At 36.9% G+C, this 23,912-nt stretch overlaps 1 protein-coding gene across 1 annotated transcript in view; it reads right to left on the bottom strand.

Annotated features, from left to right (window-relative positions):
• SLC38A9 (solute carrier family 38 member 9) overlaps positions 1 to 23,912 on the bottom strand; it is a 91,809-nt gene that overhangs the window by 53,953 nt on the left and 13,944 nt on the right. Inside the window, 6 exon segments of the mRNA XM_078153196.1 lie at positions 1,586 to 1,645; positions 6,042 to 6,212; positions 7,805 to 7,898; positions 9,122 to 9,185; positions 9,517 to 9,638; positions 12,824 to 12,956. Of these exon segments, the coding sequence (XP_078009322.1) occupies positions 1,586 to 1,645; positions 6,042 to 6,212; positions 7,805 to 7,898; positions 9,122 to 9,185; positions 9,517 to 9,638; positions 12,824 to 12,956 (644 nt within the window).

Here is a 23,912-nt window from a genome sequence, read left to right as displayed (position 1 = left end):
CTAATTTTTAACATTTAAAATTTTTTTAGATTTTGTTTCTTATGTCTCATGGAGTCATTAACTTCCACTTGCCCAATTCTAATTTTTAAGGAATTATTTTTTTCAGTGAGCATTTGTAACTCTTTTTCTATCTAGCCTATTCTGCTTTTTAAGGAGTTCTTTTCTTCAGTGGATTTTTATACTTCTTTTTACCTTAAGGCCAATTCTGTTGTTTAAAGTGTTATTTTCGTCAGTATTTGTTTTGTGCCTCTTTTAGTAAGCTGTTAATTCTCTTTTCATAATTTTCTTGTATCACTCCCTTTTCTTTTCCCAATTTTTCTTCTACCACTCTTATCTCTTTCTTGAGCTCTTCCAGAAATTCTTGTTGGGCTTGTGTCCAATTAGAATTTTTCTTTGAGAATTTCCTTGTAGCTGTTTTCATACTGTTGTCTTCTACTGAGTTTGTATCTTATTCCCTACTTTTTATGGTCAAGCTATTTTTTTGTTCATTTTTCCAGTCGAATTTTTTTTTGGGGGTAAACAGTATTTTACTTTTTCCAATTACATGTAAAGACAGTTTTCAACATTCAGTTTTTATAAGATTTTGAGTTCCAAATTTTTTCTCCCTCCTTCTCTCCCATCCCTTCTCCCCAAGATGGTAAGCAATCTGATACACAGCCTAATTCTTGACTTTGAACTTTATGTTCATGTTGGGTTCTGTTCACCTGGAGTGGGGAGGTACTATCCCAAGCTTCAGGTTTTTTTCAGGTTGCTGTTTTCAGAGCTAGTTCTGGGAGTCTACAAGTTTTCTTTCATTTCCTTTTTAGCATATAGGCTAATTAAGTATACTTAATAGGCAAAACATAAGTACAATTATTGCGAACTCTTGTCTTCTTGAATAACAGGTATCTCCATAAGCTCTCAGAAGTTATTTAAGCCCTCTGAATCTTAACTTGTTTAGAGTTTAAGTTCTGTCATTACTGTTGTGATATTCAGAAAATAGTCCTGAACTTAGTCCAAAAACTTGAGTTCAAGTTCAGGCTCTAACTGTTGGTAGCTGTGTGACCTTGACCTAATCACTCTGCTGTGAGGAACTGCTACTTTTACAGAGCCCTTCTTAGGGAAAAGCTTTGAAAATGTTAAAATGCTACACAAATGAGCTATTACAAGGATACCAGCCCTCTAACCACATGTTGTCATATAAAAGGAAGTTTTAATACTTAAGACACTCATTTACTTACTCTGAATTTTACTAAGTTTTATCTTCTCATATTTGCTGCCCTCAAAGCCAAGATCTTTTATTATGATGGTCAAATGAAGCTTTTCTAAGAGGAGCCAAGATTTTTCTCAATACTGTAATCTTTTTTTGTAATGCTTATTGATCTCTATTTACCATCAGGAAATTCTTCTTGATTTGCTGAATAACATTTCTGTATCCTATGAATTTCGAAGTAAGGAGAACAATAAAGCACAATGATTCCTAGATTAAACAGTGGAATATTTATTTTAAGCTCAAAGAATTCCTCCAACTATTAAACCGAAAGTCACAGGCTTTGGGTCTGTAATTCTTACACACTACTTAAAAAACTGCTATAGAACAACTTACCTGGGTTGGTACCGTTAGTACTAAGGATGTCATCTGTGATGTTAATATGATGAACAAAATCTGAAATATGAAAATAAAAATAATTTATGTGATCCAGATGCTGAAACCATCACTGAAACCACTGCTAGGCAATAATGGCTAGTGTACTAGCCTTGGGATCCTAAATTCTTGTCTGTTGGGGCCTTGGCTTCTTTTTGTCATAGATATCTGATAAACGTGTGTCACCTACTACCCTGAAAGCACAAAAAGGTTAGTAAAATGATACATCCATGCAAATTAACACGAGTCCAGAGTGGAAACGTTACAATTCAGATTTTAACTCAACTACAAGACTGAGGTATTTGACATTTTTAGGTCTCTGAAGGAATTGTAGTGTTCTGGACTAAAACAAATACATTTATTTCCCCCCAAAGAGGAAGCTGAATGAGGCAGTTAAATTATTCTGTGATTTCATAATTTGCCTGTCAGCGACCTTGCTTAAGATAAATGTTCATGAAATATTATGTAATCCCCAGATGAAAAATATTATATTACTTTATGAATTGCCATTAGTAGGATGCCAAGATCCAGTCCAGTCTCACAGATGATTTAGGCCACTTGTCAGTTCTCTCAACTTCCTTTCTCCACTTCTCAAAATTTCTCAACATTATCATTTACTCTTTCCTCTTTTTTGACTGTTTCAGAGGAAAAGATATACTTACTTCTTGTTATATCCAATTCTCCTCCCTGCCCTTGACTCTTTCCACCTTTCATGATCATGCTTCAGAAATTAATCATTCTTCTCACACACATCCTTCAATCTCACTCCCTCTCCGCTGGCTCCTTCCTATTTACTTAGAAAGTTCCCAGGTCACACTAATAGTAAAACAGCTTTCCATCTTGACCCTTCTACTCTATGCAGTGACTATTTCATCTCTCTCTTATCTCTGCCTCACTTCTTGAACAAGTGTCTGTACTCGGTTCTCTCCCACACTCTCCTGTAAAATATGGCTTCCCATTCTGCCAGTCACAGCACTGGGCCCAGTCTTCATGTCTATTCCAAACCTGTTCTTACACTGTGGGATTTCAGCTTATATGTTTATGGGTCCTCAAAAACCCTGATCTCTCGGTATGTCTCCCAGTTCAATACGTGTGATCTGCACTTTCATTCCACTTCAGCCCCATATAGTGACGGTCACATCCCTAGCATGTCACTGCCCACAAGTGTTCACCTGTACACTTTCTCACCTCTCTCTTACATCTCAGTCCCCTGTAATGTGGTTTCCACTCCTACCACTTGACCAAAACCACTCTAATATCACTAATTATGACTTTATTACACAATTCAACAGATTGTTCTCAGTCCCTATCTTTCTAGACCTTTTTTAGACCCCATGAAACACCCATTCTTTCTAGCCAGCCTCTCCTTCCTGGGTTTTTGTCATTGTTCTGTTGTGGTTCAATCTCTTTGTCTCTTGTGCAGGACTACCATCCATTTCCTACCCCCTACATGTGGCTGTGGCTGAGGACTCCATCTCGGGCCTTCTCTCATGGTAATTTCATTGGCTCACATGAATGTACTTATCTGCAATGTGATACCCAAGTCTGAAAGTTTGGATTCAAATCCCACTTCTGACATTTACTACTTGTGTGACTTTGGGGCAGTGACTTAGCTTCTCTGGACCTCAGTTTCCTCATCTGTAAAATTAGTGAATTAGACTAGAAGGCTTTTGAGGTTCCATCTAGCTCTAAGGCTATGATCTACGCAGATAACTCTCAGATCTACATAACTATCTCTCATTTCTCTGTTGTGCTCCATTCTCTTATCTCTAATTAACTGCTAGACACTTCCATCTTTGTGTCTCATAACCATCTCAAACTCACTATGCCCAAAGCAGAACTTGTTATCTCTCCCCCTAAATTCACTCCTCCTTTTCAGGTCCTTACTTCTATTTAAGGTACTGCTATTCTTCCAGCCACCGAGGTTAGCAACCTACAAATCAACTTCAACTCTTCTAATCAGTTGCCAACACTTATTGATTCTGTTTCTTGCCTCTGTCCCCCTTCTCTGCACATATCCAGTCACCACCTTGGTTGAGGCCCTCACTGCCTCTCACCTTAACTGCTCCAAGAGCTTCCTAATTGATTCCCTTGTCTCCAATCTCACAATCCATTTTTTCACACACCTGCCAAACTATAAATTATTAAGCTACAGGTCTGACAATGTCATTCCCCTTATTTAAGAAGTGTCATTGGTGTCCTACTGCTTTAGGATAAAATACAAACTCTTCTGGTTAGCATTCAGAGCCTTTTGCAATTTGGCTGTGACCTCTCTTTCTAGGCTGATTACACAACACTATCCCTTGCACACTCTATGTACCAGCCAAATCATCCTACTTGCTAATCCTTGTAAGTGATAGTCTGACTTCTGCCTCTGTACAAATGCACAGGCTGTCCCCTATGTCTAATATGTGCTCTCTTCCCATCTCCACCTACTAGAACCCCTAATTCTCCTTCCTTCAAGGCTCAGGTCGACTGCTACCTCTCAAAAACCTTTCCTAATTCTCTCAGTTGTTACAATTCTGCCCTCCCCAAACACCATGTACAAATTCTGCACATAGCCTGTGTTTATATCTGTGAATACACTATACTTTGTCAAAAGAATATAAGTTCTTTGAGGGTATGGATTATCTCACTTTTGTATTTGTATCTCTAGTGCGTAGCTCACAGCAGGCACTTAATAAAAGCTTTAATGACTGATACACTAAAGTTCTCAATCTTTATCTAGCAGAGTTGAGTCATTAAGCTCCATAATAACCTGACCTTTTTTGTTGACCTATTTCATTTATTTCTCGTCCTTAATGCAAAACTGATCCACTTAAATTTCCCACAGTCTTGGTTTCCTGATTTTCATGCTATGCTGCTTTAAAAGGGAACAAACTGAAAATTAGCTCAGAGTAAAGCTACAAGTCAAATTCTGTAGCAAACTCTCCCTGCCTCTCACCACCCCAAGTGATTTCCAAACTATCTTATTATCCAGGGATTTTTAAGGTAATGTTACAATGCTTGAAATCAGCAGGGCATAAGTTAGAGTTTAGAAATACACTATTTTAAGGTATTTCACTGGAAAGCTATTTGTACAGGGCTTCATTAAAATCAATGTACAGTATTGTTGTATTGTACAAGCATTTAATTTTATGTGCTTACTCCAAGAATGGCTCCTTTGGCCAAATGGTCTTTCCCTATCTCATCTCTTTCTGCACTGCTGAGTTGAATCTTGACAAGCAAAGTAGGTGCAAGGGTCCTGAAACCCAGCCTGTCAGTCAAAGGTTCCAGGGTTTTTTATGCCTTTATGTGCCTTAACATTTCTTTTTCTTAATCTTTTCCCTTGGTACTGATCTCCCAGCATGCTAGTACCCCTGCATGGCATTGTGGAAGGTTTACCTTGTAGAAACAAGGATATTGTGGGTACCTCCTGTTACCAAAGCCTCAGCTGTAGCTTTTGTGATTGGGAGAAAGGTCTAGCCTGAACATTGCTAAACCAGGTCCTCCTTGTAGCTAGGGAGCCAGTCTCCTGCTTCCTTCCCTGGGGTAGACACAAAGGATGTGGGCTGTTGTTTATTTCACACAAAAGTATTAGAAACAAAGTCTTTCCCACAGTTTGACCACTTGCTCAGCTCTGCATCCTCCCCACTGTAACCTATGAGTTATAGGAGAGGAATTTTCCTCTTAACTCACATGTCATCAGAATGAGAAAGTGGTGGCATTTTAGCTAAATAAAAGTGAAGGCTTTAGTGAAGCCAGAAGAAGCATTAAACTTACAGCTAGAACATATGAATTTTAATCATGTGTCTATTTATGACAAAGTATGAGAAAAGCCTCTGAGCATCTACATACTGCTCCAACCTCCCAACAAGAGGATCAGCCAGTTCTGGTGAGAAGGAGTCTAAAGCCAGATACTTCAAGGAACCTCAAGGGTAACTGTGACTATCTGTGATTTTGTCTTACTTTAGAACCTAATCACTGTGTAAGATGTGAGTCCAATGTAAGGTCAAAAACATTTTCAAAGATCACAATCCTATGATAATATGCTGAAATGGGTTTTTTTAAGCAGCTTGGTAAAAAAGAGATATTATCCTACATTCCCTATATTCCTGAGGGCAGAACAGTACCTGACATGTACATAGTGCTTTAAGATTTACAAAACACTTCAGAGAAGTTATGTTCTTTAAACCTTAAAACAAACCTATGAGGTATATTATCATTTCTACAAATATTATCAACCTCATTTTACAGATGATAAAACTGGTTGTTAGAGAGGTTCAGTGACTTGCCCAATGACACACAGCTAGTAAATGTCAAAGTGGAATTCTAACTCATCTTGGAATCCAAGTTCAGCATTTTTACATTATACCATACCATATGTACTACTATTGTACTAACAGAAGAAAAAATAAGAATAAAAGGTATTACTTACTGAAAATGAATTTTCCAGTGTTGAAAAGAAAATTGGACATAAGCACCCAATAAACTATCATGGCTCCAATGAGAGATACTAGGGAGAATAGTAGACCAGACCACTGACCAAAGGAGCCAAAATAATGTTTGCAAACATCTGGAAATTCCCAGTTAGTGGTATCTAATGAAGCTAGACAAAGGGAAAAAAGTAAGATGGACAGATTAAGTAAAATATTTCATATTGACATAGTAGTTCTTATTCCTAAAGTATCTCAAAATGCTCATCAAAAGACTGGGTTATTCTCCATTGGAAACATTTATTCCAATAGACCTCCTTTAAAGGACAGTCTCTTATATTTAAACAAAGTATACAAGTCCCAACCATCCTTTCCACCTTGAAAGGCATACAGTGTCTAATAAACTGACATTTACAACATATCCTGGAAGTAGTTCACTTACTGAAATTTTGTTATTTCTGTAGTGAAATACAGCTGCTATTCAAGAGATGCTTAACAACACTATGCAGGTCAATGTTTTGGGAAGAGAAACTAGCAATGAAACCTATAAAGTTTAGAAGTTGGACAGAGTTTGGTGACAACAACCCTGGTAAAAGGACCTGAAACAGTTATCCATAATCAAGACATCAATTTAATAAGAAGTCTAAGGAAAATCAAGGGGTAGAATCTAGTGAATTATAATAATGGAAGAACCTGGGTATCTCTAAGAAGTTTCTTGTTTGTCTTGTCCTGATAGCTGTGCTTAGCTCTTATAAATAAGCCTTATCATGGAGAGGGGAGGGGATGGAAAGAGGGAGAAACAGAATTTGGAACTCAAAACTTTAAATTAAAATGTTTTAAAAAATTGTAAAAATAAATAAATAAGCCCTTAGAAATAATTCTGTCCTTGCAATAGCACCCAGAGGCAAACAAATTAGCAAATGTATTCAGTTATTTATATACTACAAAATGATCAACTCAGGTCCAAGTCACATTTCAAACTGAAAGAGAAAAAAGAATAAATTCAGCATAGTCTTAGAATATGAAAACTTTATAAATGTTTGGTGATAATTCTATAACTGTATAGGAATACTAAAATTAACTGGCATTCAGTCTACCCCACAAAATCTAGGCAAAATGTGAAACCAGAAACCACATGGCCTTTATTTATAGCTTCCCGAGAACTCTGAAAGGAGACCTCAACTAGCTAGTAAATAACTTGATTATTAAATAAGACAGTATCTGTAAAGTGCTATGTAAACCTTAATGATATGTGAGTTATTATTACAATTATTATAATCATCATCATAATGGTTGCATTGGATTTTTCAGATATTGTTTGTCCAAGGTGTCAAATAAATGAGTACATTTTGCAAAGAGCCACATACTTCCTTGCATTTCAATGGCAGACACTACCATATTGAACATTTTCATCTAACAAAAATTTTTTCTCTGTTGGTAGGGAGGTGGTATATTTTGGGTTCATAATTTTGTTTATACTGTCAGATATGATCCCCATGTCAGCTGGGTTTGACTAATTGCTTTTTAGGTTGTTATAAGGAAAAGTCTCTATGGGCATAGTTAGCGAGAAAAAACTACGTTATAAAAAGCAATTGATTAAACATTTTTTTAAAATGTAGGTGACCTAAAAATTTTTAAAAATCAGTAAAAATAAAAGTTAATGATTGCAGAATGAGAACTTCAGGGATATGGCAGATCATCAATAAATGCTTAATGACTGATTAATACCCAATCAGTGATCTATTTCATTGGGTCAGATTCTTACATATCATTGTCCGTGATTTTACTACTCTGTAGCAGCAATAAAGTGTTAAAAGACCCATCAGAATGATGATACAGATTCCAGTGGTAAATCCAGCCTGTGTAAACACAAAAATGTTTTTACTTGTAAAATACAGTGCAAAAAACATTTCAGATGAGCATGAAACTATTTGTACAATTATAAGAGAAAAAACAAAACTATAAATCTCCAAGAAATATCACATGGATCCATGATTATATAACCCCAGAACTATTAGAAATGTCCAGGAACTGCAAACTGGCAAAGATTCCAAAAGAAGGGGTTACTGTTGGAGGGATGGACATGCTAGTGTATTGTTAGTGAAATGAATTAGTACAATAATTTTGGAAAGTAATTTGGGATTATGCAAATAAAGAGACTAAAACATCCATATCTTCTGACCCAGAGATTTTACTACTAGATTTATACCCCGAGGCCACTGATAAGAAGAAAGTCCCCATATTTACAACAGCACTATTTCATACAACAAAGAATTGGAAATAAAGTGGATGCCCAACAACTGAAGCCATAGGTGGGGAACCTGCAGCCTCAAGGAACCGTGTGGCCTTCTAGATCTTTGAGGGCAACCTTTCGACTGAGTCCAAGTTTTACAGGACAAATCAAAGGATTTGTTCTGTGAAATTTGGATTCAGTCCAAGGGCTGCACTTGTAATGGAATGGAATGGAATGGAATATCACTGTGCTGTAAGAAATGGAGAATATGAATAGAGAAACAAGTAAAGAGGTACATGAATTAATACAGAGCAAAGTAAGGAGGGCCGAGAAAACAATATTTACAACAAAGGCAATAATATAAATGGTAAAAACCACAAAAAACAATCAAAAGTGAATGTTGTAGAATTACAAAGAACAAGCATGGCTTCAAGTGATACAAGAACATAACCTATCCCACACCTTTGTGGAAGTAGAGGTCTATAGGTGTTGTACTTTGCACATATTTTCAGACTTTTAAAAAAATGTCTATTAGTTTTGCTGATTTCTTTTCTTTTCTTTTTTTCCTTTAAAAATATTGTTTCTTAGGGAATGTTCTGGTCATGTAAACACACACACACACACACACACACACACACACACACACACACACACACACAGATATCCATTAAAAAAATGCATTTTTTAAATGCCCAGGAACCCTTGGAAGAATGGAATTCAAACACTGATTAACCAGTTAATTATATTGCTTAACATTTATCATGCAAAGTTAATAAAATTTCTACTATAACTCTAAGAACAAAGAAAAAAATTCTTTTTAAGCAAAAGGTGACAGAAAAATTACCTTACCTGTTTGACTGCCCATGGAATACTTAGTATAGATGTTCCCATCATAGTATTCCAAATCATGAAACTGAAAAAAGCACAGAAATGGCAGTGAGAAACTAGAACTTGGTTCTGTACGTCATCATAGTTAAAAGTAAATTTAAAATACGGTGTTAATGGAAAGAAGCCTGGTTTTGGAATTGGTCCAAATGCTCCCTCTCAACATCTGCTTGTGATAGCCACAGAAGTGCCCTAACTTCTCAGGGTAACGTTCAGAAACGGGGGGAGTTTTGTAGAGGGAGTTTCCTTACTAGGAGCTCCCTATTACACTGAAATAATAGATCTGGACAAAACAAACACATTGCTAACTTTCATTCTTACACAATTTAAGTAAGTCTCCCGAAAACAGCTGTACGTACATTGTAACCAAACTGGTGTTTTTACCAGAACCATCAGCATAGCATTCCACTTTAAAGGCAGAACCCAGTGGACTGTATACATAGAGATCTTCAGGGGCTGGAAGCACATGGTCAGGTGCAATCTGGCAAACAGATGAACAGAATAAAATAAACGTAAGCTGCCCAGGAGCCACTGTGCCATGAGACTTCTTTATTCTGCAGCAGAATACCTGAACACTGGCCAGTACATTGTTCACAAATAGATGCCATAGGGGCAGCTAAGTGGAGCAGTGGATAGAGCACCGGCCCTGAAGTCAGGAGGACCTGAGTTCAAATCGGCCTCAGACCAAACACTTAACACTTACTAGCTGTGTGACTCTGGGCAAGTCACTTAACCCCAATTGCCTAAAAAAAAAAAAGTCACAAATAGATGCCATGTAGTCCTGACCAACTAAAAATATTCTTTTTCAAGTTAAATGAGAGAACCTGGTTTAATGAGAAGTGTGGTTCCAGAGAAATCAGTGTGCACAGCATATATACAGTCAACACTTACCTGGAATCCATACCCCTGGAACATACAACTGGTTAGATTTTTTTCCCTTCACTTTTATGAAGAAGAAACTAACAACAATAAGGGATTAATTTTTTAAAAAAGCAACTAGAAAGGCTTCTTCTGGAAGGCTGAGCTTAACATCGAGTCCATCCTCTGTCTTCTCTATCTATAGCAGTGTACAATGACAACTAAAGCTCATAATACTGGACACTACAAGATTCAGAATCACCAGAAAGGAAGAAACTGCATTTAGTAAGGTTCTGGTCTTTGGTCTATTTAATTTATATTCTAATACTCCAAAAAGTGGTTATCTACCTATGTGCCTAACTTTCTTTTTGTTTAATTTTTTTTTTTGCCTAGGCCATGGGGTTAAGTGACTTGCCCAGGGTCACACAGCTAGTAAGTGTTATATGTCTGAGGCTGGATTTGAACTCAGGTCCTCCTGAATTCAGGGCTGGTGCTCTATCCACTGTGCCACCTACCAGTCTCTTGTTTATTTATTTTTACGGAATCATACACATACACACACACACACACACACACACACACACACACACAAGCACGCAAGCATGTGTGCTTGCACTGTCCACTGCCTAGCTGCCCAGCTATACCTGGGGGAGGTAGTGACATGTCAGGAGCAGGATCAGCAGAGGCTGCATCCCTAAGAATACTCTCTCTGAGAGACCCTATGGGTATGCTGGTGCCAGCAATAGTGGGATCCTGGAACTTCTCTGTCAGGCTCCTGTGATCTCCAAACTCGGTAACATACAAAACAATGAGAAGATGAAGAAAGTGTGAGTGAGTGGTATAGACTACAGCTGTATGGAATACGGACTAAGAATTTCAAAGAATGAAGAGATCTATGTGAACTAGAGTGTGAGAAGCTAATTCCTCTGAAGCATGACAGCAGGTGGCTATGTGCTCTGATGTTTACACTATCTGGTAAAAAAGGAAGGATGTGTGCCTAGGACACCACAACTGAGATAACTCAGCTTCTTTGGGGAGCAGACATTGGGAAAACGGGTCAGATGTTTGCCTCTCCCTCACTGTTCTTGGACCTGGGAAGTGCTACTTTTAACCACAGAACAAAAGAACACTAGAGTTGGACTGTTTCAAGTAGGAAACTGACTACCCCAGCCTGTGAAGTGAGTAGGGGAGAAGAAGGCAGTCTGGGACAGGACTAGAAGAGAAGGAGCAGAAGAAACTGATAGGGGGAGGAGGCAGATTTGGAAGAAATGGAAAGTTTGAGCACAAAAACAAGGCTATTGTGGTTGCTTTGGGGAAAGTCCAGGGCATGTCACCAACCAAATACATAACTTTATTCTTTTCATTATTTAAAGTAAAAATATAAGGGAAAAAGGGAGAAATTATGCAAGTAAAAATATAACCAAATGTCACTGTTCCATAATATATTTCACACTTAACATTTCTCACAACCTTGGAAAATGTATTTTGGGTGTTCCTGGCAGCCTATTAGCTCTTTATCATCAGTTGTTTTGTTTATTCCCTTTCCAGCCTTACTTCCCAAATTGGGACCGTTAGGGCCTGGCTCTGAGAATTTCCGGGAGAATGTCTGTGCCTCTATTTGGTATTCTCTGGGGTCCTGCTACCACTTCTTCCAGGTATTGAGAGCCAAGTTCTTCAAAGATCTCTGGGGGTGGCTCTTGCTGGGGACCTGTAAACTTTCACTGCACCCAAAGCAGTGTGATTGAGATAGAAGTCCCTTTGGGAAACTCGGTCACAGATGGGAAAAGTTCATAAAAGCAAGCACACCACCATGTTCTCTTCTTTGCTTCCTTTGTTAACCAACACATGGAAGGCTCAGTGTACTTAAGTCAAATGGTTTATGCACTCGGGGTCTAAGGTTAATTTAGTTGAAGCTAAATCTTATGCATTCAGAGCCAGTACATCCTATGAAAAACTAGGGCCTGTTCCCAACAGCAGCACCCTCAGGAGGTCCATAATGGCTCCTGAGAGAAGAAACTAGTTCTGTCCTGCCTCATGAGTTCAGGTAACTTTATAATCAGATCAAGTGAACGTGGGAGTTCCCACCTCAACTGGCAATATGAAGGCCCAGAAAAATAAGGGAAGAAATTGTCCCTCAATAATTATTTTGGTCACCTCTCCACTCCAACTTAATCTCCATCATCAGAAAAAAAGATTTGTTAATCAATTTTTTCTTTTTAATTCCCAGGTTTTCATATATCACTTAACATAGTTAATGTGATTATTCTATGAGAAAGCCATCCTTTAGGTTTCTAAAACAACAAACAAAAAACTCTAAATATGTGAAAAAGTGCTAAAAGAAAAAAATATTCAAATTTTCCCTTGAGTTTTTACCTCTTCTCTCCCCCTCTCCCTATCAAAATAAAACCCTCAAAATTAAAAAAACAAAACAAAACAAAAAAAAAAACTCACCTGCCACAAAATGTGAGGTGGCTCCCTATAGCTTTACAATTAGGGAAAAAAGAGTTACAACTTTTATCAGAACTGCGGTCCATCAAAGACCCAAGGTACTATTGGGGTTTCAGAAATATTTTCCCAGGATCCCTGGGATTGGGGATAACTTGGATGAAGTTCAGGCTCTCTAGGGCTACTGCTCTTCAGAGCAGAGGCCAGAGCAATTTTCAGACAGAGTGAGTAGAAAACCTGTTAGCCTTCTCTAATGCTGCCCTTGGCATCTGGCTAGGTCAAAGTTCGACCAGAATGGCAACCACGTGGGTGCTGCCATGGTTGTTTCAATATATTATCAGAAAGTTGGGCTTCGCCCCTCACCAGTGCCCTGTCAGATGGAGATGTGAGTCTGCTGTAGTAATGAATTCGCTTGTTCATGGCAGAGGCATGGTCACTGATCCTCGGAGTGTCATTAGTCACACTGATGATGTTTGTGGGCTCCACATAAAAAGGTCTGAAAGAGAGAATACACACAAGAAAAAACAGTAGTTTGCCAGGGTTCCCACAGGCCAGAAATTGTGGAAATCAAACATTTCAAAAAAGAACTTCTTGTCCTCCCTTTGAGAGGGGCTGCCAGGCACCAGCAAACAGCATTCCCTTCTCACTCTTGGTGAGAAAGGAAAGTGTCACAAAGGCGCATTCTCGAAATCTACAGAACAGATCTTTTCTATTATTATTCTTTTACTGTAAGTTATACTTTGTTAAATGCTAGGGAATGTGGTGACTGAAGGGAAATACAGAAATGCCCTTGAAGCAATTATTAGGAAGAAATATGGCAACAGTCAGTCTCTATCATGAAGCTTGGACAGAGTTTTGAATGCTTTCTCAAGAAGCTTTTGGCACCAGATTGGAGAAATAAAATGAAGGAAAGTCCCTGTATTGCTGATCATCTCCTTCTTAACTATGGGTCAGGACTACTTCCTATGATAAATAGAAATCATTTCTTGGCTTGGACACATGGCCTGTTGGCCTCTCAACCATCTCCCTTGTAAGGCTATCTCACTATAGCAAGAAATTCAACATCAAGATCCTACAGATATTTTGCTTCATTTTTTCCATTTCTTAATTTACCCCCCTTAATCTTTTCCTTGTTATTGTTATGGTAAATTACCTTTCTAAGTATCTAGAAACACAGTGACTTCTATCTAAGGTCCTGTCCAACTCTAAAAATCTATGATTCGACGATCCTGAGATAACCCCATCAGGTCCTTATTCTACAAAAGGACTGAGTTTCTCTGCTGAAGAATGATCAACCTCACTGAAATTCAAGTTATATTGTCTACTCGGGCTGCTCTACCAGAAACCATGTCTAATTTTCCATTTATAATTATCCATAGAGCACAGCAATAAAACCCCAGAAATAGCAAGATTTCCTATCAGCTTTATCCAACTCTGTTATTCTTAAGATTCTGAAGGATACTTATAATATTTAAAGTGTTTCATCCATTACTGAAAGCAGTGGTGATGTGGCTGATGACCACATGTTGAAAGTTGCAGAAAAGAGTCTTATGCAGGTACAAGGCAGGGGAGATGGTCTTTGAAGTTCCTTCCAATCCAGAGATCCTGTGATTAAATCTAGTCAATACTTAGGCTCCTCAGAACCAGGAGAACATTGAACACAGTAACATAGTGCAGTGATCAACTATGACTGATTTAGCTCTTGCTAAACTTGCAGCAAAACAATGATCCAAGACAATTCTAAAAGACTCACGCTATCCACATTCAGGGAAAGAACTGATAGAGTCTGAATGCAGATCAAAGCATATTATTTTCATTTTTTTGTAGTTTTTTTCCCCTTTTGTTGTTTCTTCTTTCACAAAATGGCTAATTTGAAAATATGTTTTACATGATTGCACATGTGTAACCTATATAAAATTACTTACTTAATGTCTCAGGGAGGGGGGAGGGGAAAGGAGAGAGAGGAGGGAGAAAAATTTGGAACTGAAAATCTTATAAAAAATGAATATTAAAAATTGTCTTTACATGTAATTGGAAAACATAAAATACCATTAAAAAAGTACTTCTGTTCCTCTTGCTGTATACCCCTATTAATCTCTAGGACATTCTCAATGCAGTTCTTAATATTCTGCCTATATTTGTTCTCTAGGCATCTTGGTTCTATTTAATTAGAGTTTGAACTCTTTCTATGTCTTCCTTTTGCTTCCCCCCAAATCATTTAATTTGTTAGGAGTTAAACAATAAGCAAAAGCTCATTATGTGTTAAATGAATGCAATATGCCTATCAACCTCAAAAAGATGTCTTAAAAGCACTTAACCCCAATTGCCCTCACCAAAAAAAAAAAGTCTTGAGAACAAATGACAGACAGGTGGGCCAGATTCTACAGGCAAGTAAGGCAAACCTAAAAGAATTATTCTGGGAAGCCTATTAACTTTCCCAGGCTAGTATATGTACAAAATAATTCTTTCTCCACTGCACTTTTAACACCTGTAGCCTGAAAGAACTAATGCCAGCACATTTAAGTTCAGAAAATAGCTTCCTTGCTCCATGGGCCAGGCCTGATATCCAGTGACCCGCTGTTCTCAAACCTCATCTCTCTAGACCTTTCCGCAACATCTACAATGCCCACTGTACCCCTCCTAAAGACTCTACTCTGTCCTCCCAGGACTTTCATGTCATAGCTCTTTACAGAAAAAAATCTGACTATGCCACTCTTCTGCTCAAGGAACCTCAGTAGTCCCCTACTGCTTCTAGGACATAATTAAAAACCCTCCAGTCTGGCATTTAAAGTACTTCATACTCTGGCTCCAACCTTCCTTTCCAAGTTTACTGCACATTATTCCTCTTCATACGCTCAACATTTCAACAAAACTAGCCTATTGATGTTCCCTAAACTCAGCATATTTCTCACCTCCATGCCTTTCATAGGCTGCCCCCCACATCTAGAACATACTCCCTTTGGCACCTCTGCCTCTTAGACCCTCTAGCTTCCTTCAAGGATAAGCTCATATACCATCACTTACAGGAAGCCTTTCCTAATCCCCCTCATTACTTGGGCTCTCTTCCTTCTCAAGTTACCATGAACAAATAAATTTTCAACACGAACTATACTACTAGATTGGTTTCTATTATAGTTTAGTTACTTATTATTCTATCAACATAAAGCACGTTAGGAGCATTTAAACACAACGAGAGAAGGGCAGATATCCAAATTCTTCTATAATCTACCCATTTTGAAAAGTCTATGGTATAAATATCACCCATTCAGTTGGTCTCAAGCTGCTAAAAAGCTGTCCAGGAAGTGCTAAATTTATTGGCTCTTGACCTTTCACGGAGATGTTGTCATGAATATAGCTGGCTTGGGAATTCTGAAAATACAGCGTGGCTCTGGAATTTTTCCTTTTTAAGAGTTCTGATGGAGACACTACATATCTGCATAAGACATATTTTGGAATCCCTTCAAAATGACCTTTCATTTTAAGAAATATATAATCCAATATGTTATAGGTATTATTAGAAACAAATGTTTAGATCCACATCAGGAAGAATAGTGATCTAAATTATACTTCCAATCTAAGCTCATTTTGATTTGAAAGGACTTAGTAACAATTACCATTTTATGAAGAGTATTAATTAGAATATAAGACCTTTGAAACTGGGACTAAATTTCATTTGCTCACATTTTTATAAGAAAATAGGAAAACATTTATTTCTCTTTAGAAGGACAATATTCTCCAAACTGATCTAGAAAATGCACCAGATTCAGTCCTGATTAGGAAACATATAAAAAGAATAACTGTGAGTCATTTTTTCAAAGCACAGTTTGGCACAGGGACACAGACAGAGATGACTGAGGATACTGGGGATGGGGGCTAGCCAGGAGCACACGTAGGAATATGCTAGCACAAGGAGCACCAGGTCAAGAAGAAATCTAGCACTTAGATCTAGCACAAAGGGACCTAAATTTGTAAAGGGTGAAGGAACAGATGTCAACTGGCAGCTCTGTTGCTCATAGACCAATTCCAGGTCACATATCCAAGGGAGACTGAGGAAGGACCCTTCTACTGGCATCATTCCAAGGTGAGAAGTAGTTGTAGGCGCTAGACTGTGTATTAAACAAAGAGCAAGTTCAGAAGCAAGCAGTAGCAGGTGTGTGCTTCTGATCCCAGGAGCAGTCTCAGTTCCAACTTCCAGTCCAACTGGAAAACTCAAAAGGAATAGCCAGGACAAGAATCCAAAATCAAAGGAAAATCTATAGTTCTGTCACCCTGAAGTGGCAGTCTACTGGACCTCCAAATGGGGCAAAAAAACAAGCATGTCTGCTCAGACTCAACCCAGGTCAGGAACTTGAAAATCTTAGACCAGAGCGGGGGGGGGGGGTATGGAGTGGGGGGTAGGAGGGAGAAAGAGAATCAGACTTTGGCCTGGATGAGACCATTCTGAGAACACTAAAAGCTTGAGGAGGAGGAGGAGAAGAAAATGAAAATGTAAAGTATCTCACATAGCAAAAACAACAGACCTGGTGAACAGTTCAAGGAGAGATAATTTAAAAATTACTAGAGTACTTGAAAGCCATGATCAGAAAGTGATCCTAGACGTATTTTAGGAAATTATTTTTAAAAATATGCCCAGATCTCTTGGAACAAGAGTGAAAAGTAAATAGAGAAAGAATCTACTAATCAGTCACCTCTTGAAAGAAATCCTCAAATGAAGACTTTCAGGAACATTATGGCCAAAATCCAGGGCTTTCAGGTCAAAGAAAAAATTTTACAAATAGTCAGAAAGAAAGAAATCAAATCCTGAGGAACCACAGTCAGGATCTCAAATGATTTAGCAGCCACCACTACTAGGAGCAGAGAGCTTGGAATATAATATTCCAGAAGGCAAAGTATACAGATAAATACTACACACACGCACACACACACACACACACACGCTTACAGTTATGAATAATGTACCCAACAAACCTAAGTATGATCCTATATTTAGGGGGGAAAATGGACTTTTAAATGAAATAGAGGATTTTCAAGCATTCTTGAGGAAAAACCAAAGCTGCACAGAAACTATGAATTGCAAACACAGAAATCAAGAGAAGAATAAAAAGGTAAACATGAGCAAACAATCATAGGGAACTAAACAAAGATAAATTGTTTACATTCTAATATAGAAAGATGATACATGTATCCCCTCTGAACCCTATCATGTCTTAATGATCTTAAAAGAAGACTAGAAAGGGAGGTCAAGAGGAATATATTGAGCAAAGAAAGGGAGAGAAGATTAGGGAAAATTATCCTAATTTGTGTATGCAAGTAGAAGTCTATACAAACAAGAAAGAAAGGACAGGGGAAGAAGGTGTCACTTAAATGTCATTATCTTCTGAACTGGTCAAAGAAGGGAAGAATGTACACACAGAATTGGATACAAAACCACATTTCACTAAATAGGGAAACACAGGAAAGTATAAGGAGAAGGGAGATTGGGGAATAAGTGAGAGTAGATTGAAGGAGGGATTAGTCTTTTTAAAAAAAATATTATTTGATTTTTTTTCCAATTACATGTAAAGACATTTTTAACATTCATTTAAAAAAATTCTGAGTTCCAAATTCTCTCCCTCTCCCCCTCAAGAGAGTAAACAGTTATACATGTACAATCATGCAAAACATATTTCCATATTAGTCATGTTGTGAAAGAAGTCACAAACCAAAGAAAAAAAAACCCACAAAAAAAGTGAAAAGCAGTATGCTTTGATCTGCATTTAAACTCCTGTCAGTTCTTTCTCTGGATGTGGATAGCATTTTTTATTGAGAGTCCTCTGGAATTGTCTTGGATCATAGTATTGCTGAGAATAGCAAAGTATTTCACAGTTGATCATCACACAATATTGCTGTTACTGTGTACAATGTTCTCCTGGTTCTGCTCACTTTACATCAGTTCATGTAAGCCAAGGTTTTTCTGAAATCATCCTGCTCATTATTTCTTATAGCACAATAGTATTCCATTACAATCATATACTACAAGCTAAGCTCCCCACCCCCTTTTTAAATCTCTTTAGGATACAGACCTAGTAGTGGTATTGCTGGATCAAAGGTTATGCAGAGTTTTATAGCCCTTTGGGCATTTGCTCTCCAGAATGGCTGGATAAGTTCACATCAACAGTGTCATGATCAGTCTGCCAACAGTGCATTAGTGTCCCAGTTTTCTCACATCCCCTCTAACATTCATTTTCCTTTTCTGTCCAATCTGACATGTGTGAGGTGGTACCTCAGAGTTGTTTTAATTTGCATTTCTCTAATCAATAGTGATTTAGAACATTTTTTAATATGACTATACAGATAACTTTGTCTGAAAACTGCCTATTCATATCCTTTGACAATTGAGGAGTGACTTGTACTCTTATAAATTTGACTGAGTTCTCTACGTATTTGAGAAATGAGGCCTTTATCAGAGACACTTACTGTAAAAATCGTTTTCCAGCTTTCTGCTTTCCTTCTGATCTTGGTTGCACTGATTCTGTTTGTACAAAACCTTTTAATTTAATATAATTAAAATGATTCATTTTATACCTCATAATGTTCACTATCTCTTGTTTGGTCATAAATTCTTCCCTTCTCCATAGATATGACAAGTAAACTATTCCTTGCTTAAGGAGGGGTTAGCCTTAAGCAAAACAAATTCTAAGGATATACAAAAATAATTTATAGCAGCTTTTTGTGATGGTAAAGAAACAGAAACTGAGGCGGTGCCCACCAACTGGGAAATAGGTTATGGTATATAAATGTGATGGAATACTATTATGCTGTAAGAAATGTGAAGGGGAAGGTTCCACAGAAACCTGGGATGTGTATGAACTGATGCAGGGTGAAGTGAATGGAACCAAGAGAACAATTTATACGACAACAACTTTGAAAAACTTAGGAACTCTAATCAGTGTAATGACTAACCATGTTTCTAGAAGAATTATGACGAAATATACTAACCACCTCCTGATTAAGGTGAAGGTCTCGGAGTGTAGAATGGGACTCTTTGTTTTTTTTTTAAACTTGGCCAACGCAGGTGTTTGTTTTGTTTTACAACATGTTTGTAACAGGGATTTTGTTTTTCTTTCCTTCTTCACTATGGAGGAGGAAATAGGAAGGAGAGGAAGATTTTTGCTGGTTGAGAGAGAAAATTAATTTAAAAATTTTCCTGGGGCATTAAGAAGTGATTTGTCCATGGTCACATAGCTAAAATGGGTCAGAAGACTCAGAGGCCTACCCTGTTTACTACATCATACTGCATCTCATATTGTGCATATTAGTATTTAATAAAAATTTGAAATAAATTCATCAGTTTATCTATGCTAAAAAAAAGAATTATAGCGCAACTATCTGAAAACATTTTCAACATTAAGTAGAAGAAACTGTTTTTGCTAACTTACATAATCATTATTGACATGGCAAGGCTAAAGGAACACAGGAAATATGCTTTCAGGATGCAACAAAATTTCAAAAATGCTTTAAAAGCAGAATCTAAAATCCCACTTTTCACTTTGGTAATACTTGTAAATATGAAAGCCTTATGTTTTTAAATTACCATTTTCTCTCTATGCTACATTCTTCAAATTATTCCAGAAATTTAACCTTTTTCCTCTACCTCAGGCTATTTTAAATTTGAAATGTTATAATAATTTCATGATTACTAGGCACTTAATAAATACTTGTTGACTGATGACAGCTTAAAAATATGCACTTCCTTGTATTCTTAAATGCTGAGAACTATCTGTCAGATTATTTCTGAGATGGCTCATCAGCGAGACACAATGTTCATCTTTTGAAACAGCATCCCGGAAATAAACATTTAAAATAACCAATTTTCCCAAAGGGCCTTTTTCTACCTGCACAGTAGAATCTTCTGTGGCTGCCAAATACCATTTTAATAAAAAAGAGAAAACAAAGGAGTTTGTGCCTGGAAATTCCCTGGCCCCTTGTGAAACATCTTGGTGATCTTTAGCTTGCTGACATGCTTCTCACTTCCTACACATCTGAAGTCTACTTCTTTTGGTAACTATACCACATCCTCTTTCATACTGTCCTCTCCCTACAGCCCATTTTCTCTTTCAGCCCCCAATCACTGAGTTTATCAGAGATAACTAGTTCTTCTGGTCCTAGTTTAGCTCTCTAATTTCTGTAGGCAAAGTAAAATTTTTAGTAGTCTGAAGTCCTGATGCTTTCAGCTTAGTAACCACCTGATCCACACCTAATGCTCTCTCTGAAGCTAAGTTTTTTTGCTTGCATTTCCTTATAAGAGTTGGCTCTATCCTATATTCTTCATTATCTGGGAAGTATTACAGCTCCTGACAGCTGCTATGCTATTAGTATGTTGCAGTCAAATCTCCACTGTGCTAGAGCTTATTTCCCCCATTTGTCTTTAAACATAAAAATCTCACCAAGATGGCAATTTAAATAAAAACATATCAACATTATATTACCATTCTCTACAGAGAGAAGGCTTTTGGCTTCAACTAGGTATTGAGCAAAGTATATACACATACACACAAAAACATATACATATATGCACATATATACACACGTATGTATGTCTATATATACACACACACATATACACAGTGTTCCTAATGTATTAGTACAATTTTAAATTATTGAAACTTAAAACTGCACTAAAGACTTTTAGGACATTGTGTGTATACATATACATATACATATATATATATACATACACACACACATATTTGTTTATTTATTTATTTTACATTTTCAACTGAGACTCTAATTAACTGAGATCCTATTAAAATGTATCAATATGGCTAAAAGACCCATACTGAACGTATTAATAGCAAAGACTCATTCCATAGGCATCCATTGTATACTGCCATCTTGGGACATTACTGGTTCTTTTGTTTATCTTAGATATTGTCCTATAACACCCAAACTACTGTGCTGTTTTCTCAGGTCCCAGGTTTCAGATATTTCTTTGGTTCTTCTCTTCTGAACCTTCCTCAGTTCATTTATCTGCTAAATTAAATAATTTCCTTCCTGTAAGAGAAAATGAAGAAAGAAAAGCAACAGGGTTGGGGGGAGAGTTCCTGTCATGAAATTCCCTTACTCAGCAGCAAACATTTTCAAACATGGACAAAGGGATCTAATCTAATTTTCAAAAATTTCCTCAGGCCAAGTTACCACATTCACTACATGCAAATTCCACTTGAAAAATTTCACAAAATCTAAGTTTGTAATGAAAGAGTTGAGCTTCCAGTTTTTAAAATTCAGAAAATATAATTAAAAAATTATTGTACTAAGGGATAGATGTCTCAAGGCTACGAAGTAGCCTGTAATGTGAAGACAAAACTATCTAAGTATCAATTTTGGAACAAATCACAAATTACATCATGAGGAAATTGAAATTCTTCAAGTTAGGCACTAAGAGTACTTATTAAACACCTACATAAAAATTTTTCATTCATAACCCTAGTTTAATATGTAGCAATATAGTTGAGTAATCACCCACTTAGTCCTATTTTAGAAGGTGATTCCTAAGGGGATACTGGTAACAAACATACCATGTAAGGCTCAGGAATGTGGGCTAAATGCCCAAGAGAATGGGACATTCCAAAAGGCCCCTCTGTTTCAGGGACTTAATGAATACGCCAATAGTAACTACAAGCAAACAGTCTCAACTTACTTAGGGGGGCAATAAATCAAAGAGAATATAGTTAATTTGATGTTCTTACACTGTTTGACTAAAATATAAATTAAGAAAAGGTTTCAGTCTATAGAAGTGGTGTCATCTGTTATTCTCTTCTTTCAGAATCTACCAAAAGGATTTCTGAAAAATAAACAAAATTTCCTGTCTAGTAACTGTCCTCCATTAAAAAAAAATTTCAGATGAAAAATACCAGCCTGATGAATTTAGTTAGGGTTACTTTCCTATTAAATTGGAAAGGCAGTGAAAGAAAGGGTGATGAATTCAGTAAATATCAATTAAGACAAGCCTGATATTTTTTATACATTTAATTTTTCAAATAAGCACTAAAAATAGAATTCTTTCATTTTATTCAATTATTTGGAAGCAAACAAAAAATCCTAACCTTCTTAAAATGTATGGAAACATCATATTGTATTTCCACACTGAAAAGGAAAGTGTATCTGACCTTTTCTGCAGGTGAACACATATAGGAAGGTAAACTACGTTTAAAAATTTTCAGTGTGACTCAAAATTGGGAATACAAAAAAAAAATCTTCCTTGGCTTATCACCACCAAGTGATATAAATAAACTGGATCAGTATACACCATTGTTCCAGAATAAAAGTTCATAACCTTTTGTGTCATGGACCCCTTTGGCAACCTGGAAAAGCCTATGGACTCCTTTTTAGAATATTGTTTTTAAATGCAAAAAATAAAACACATAAGACTGCAATGGAAATCAAGTATATTAAAATACAGTTATCAAAATTTCAAAAAAAAAAAGCCCATAGAGCCCATCTCTTGTTCTAGATACTCATTACAGAATGCATCTACAGCGGTAAATGACAAAAATGCTGAGCACTTAAGGAAATAGATGACTGATCAAAGTCCATGGCTGGACTCAAAGAATATGACTTAACAAATCAAACAGACAATGGCCACGTAGATTCCCAAAGACCAGAGTCCAATATGAAAGCAGCCTGGTAAACTGGCTCTTCCTTCTACATATATAGAAGGGTTTTGACAAACATCTGTTACTGAACGAACAGAATAAAAATTAACTCCCCTGTTTTCCCACAGAAGCACAACTGATTTAAATACAACAAAATAACTCAAGATTTAGGACTATTTCTACATGGCCTCTACTTCTTCCAATCTCAATAACAGAATTAGGACACCTTCTTAATTTAACTAATTTGATAGCAATTCAGAAGATAGGAGCCTACATATATCATCTCCATTTCCTAATTTGACTGACTCAAGTTAAATCAAGTGTAATATCAATTTCTGTTTTATGTTTTACAGCTATACAAATCTTTATTTTATTTTAGAAGCTAGAACCAATCCTGCTCCCTGGGCAAAGAAACAAAGAGGGAGAGGAAGACAGAAACAGTAACAAAAATTTAAGTTTGATCCAACATCTCACACCATGTATCACAATAATCTTGAAATGGAAATAGGTCTAAATGGGTAAAAGGTCACATAATCAACAAATGAGAGGATGATGGAAAGAGATACCTTTTATAGTTATGAGTAAGGAAGAATTCTTGAGGACCAGTTGAGGGCCAAGAAGAATAACAGAAGATAAAATGGGCAATTTTGATTACATAAAATTTAAAGGATTTTGAAAAACAAAATCAGTACAGTGGGAATTAGAAGGGAAGGAAATGGCAAACCATTCCAGTAACTTTACCAAGAAAACTCTGAATGGGGCCATGAAGAGTCAGACACAACTGAAACAACTGAACAAGAACAATGATCAATGGTACA

Source organism: Phascolarctos cinereus, unplaced genomic scaffold, assembly GCF_003287225.1.
Source record: "Phascolarctos cinereus isolate Bilbo 61053 unplaced genomic scaffold, phaCin_HiC Scaffold_4;HRSCAF=312, whole genome shotgun sequence".
Classification (NCBI taxonomy): domain Eukaryota; kingdom Metazoa; phylum Chordata; class Mammalia; order Diprotodontia; family Phascolarctidae; genus Phascolarctos; species Phascolarctos cinereus.
Note: the sequence above shows the minus strand (reverse complement) of the source record. Positions and strands in the feature narration are given on the sequence as shown.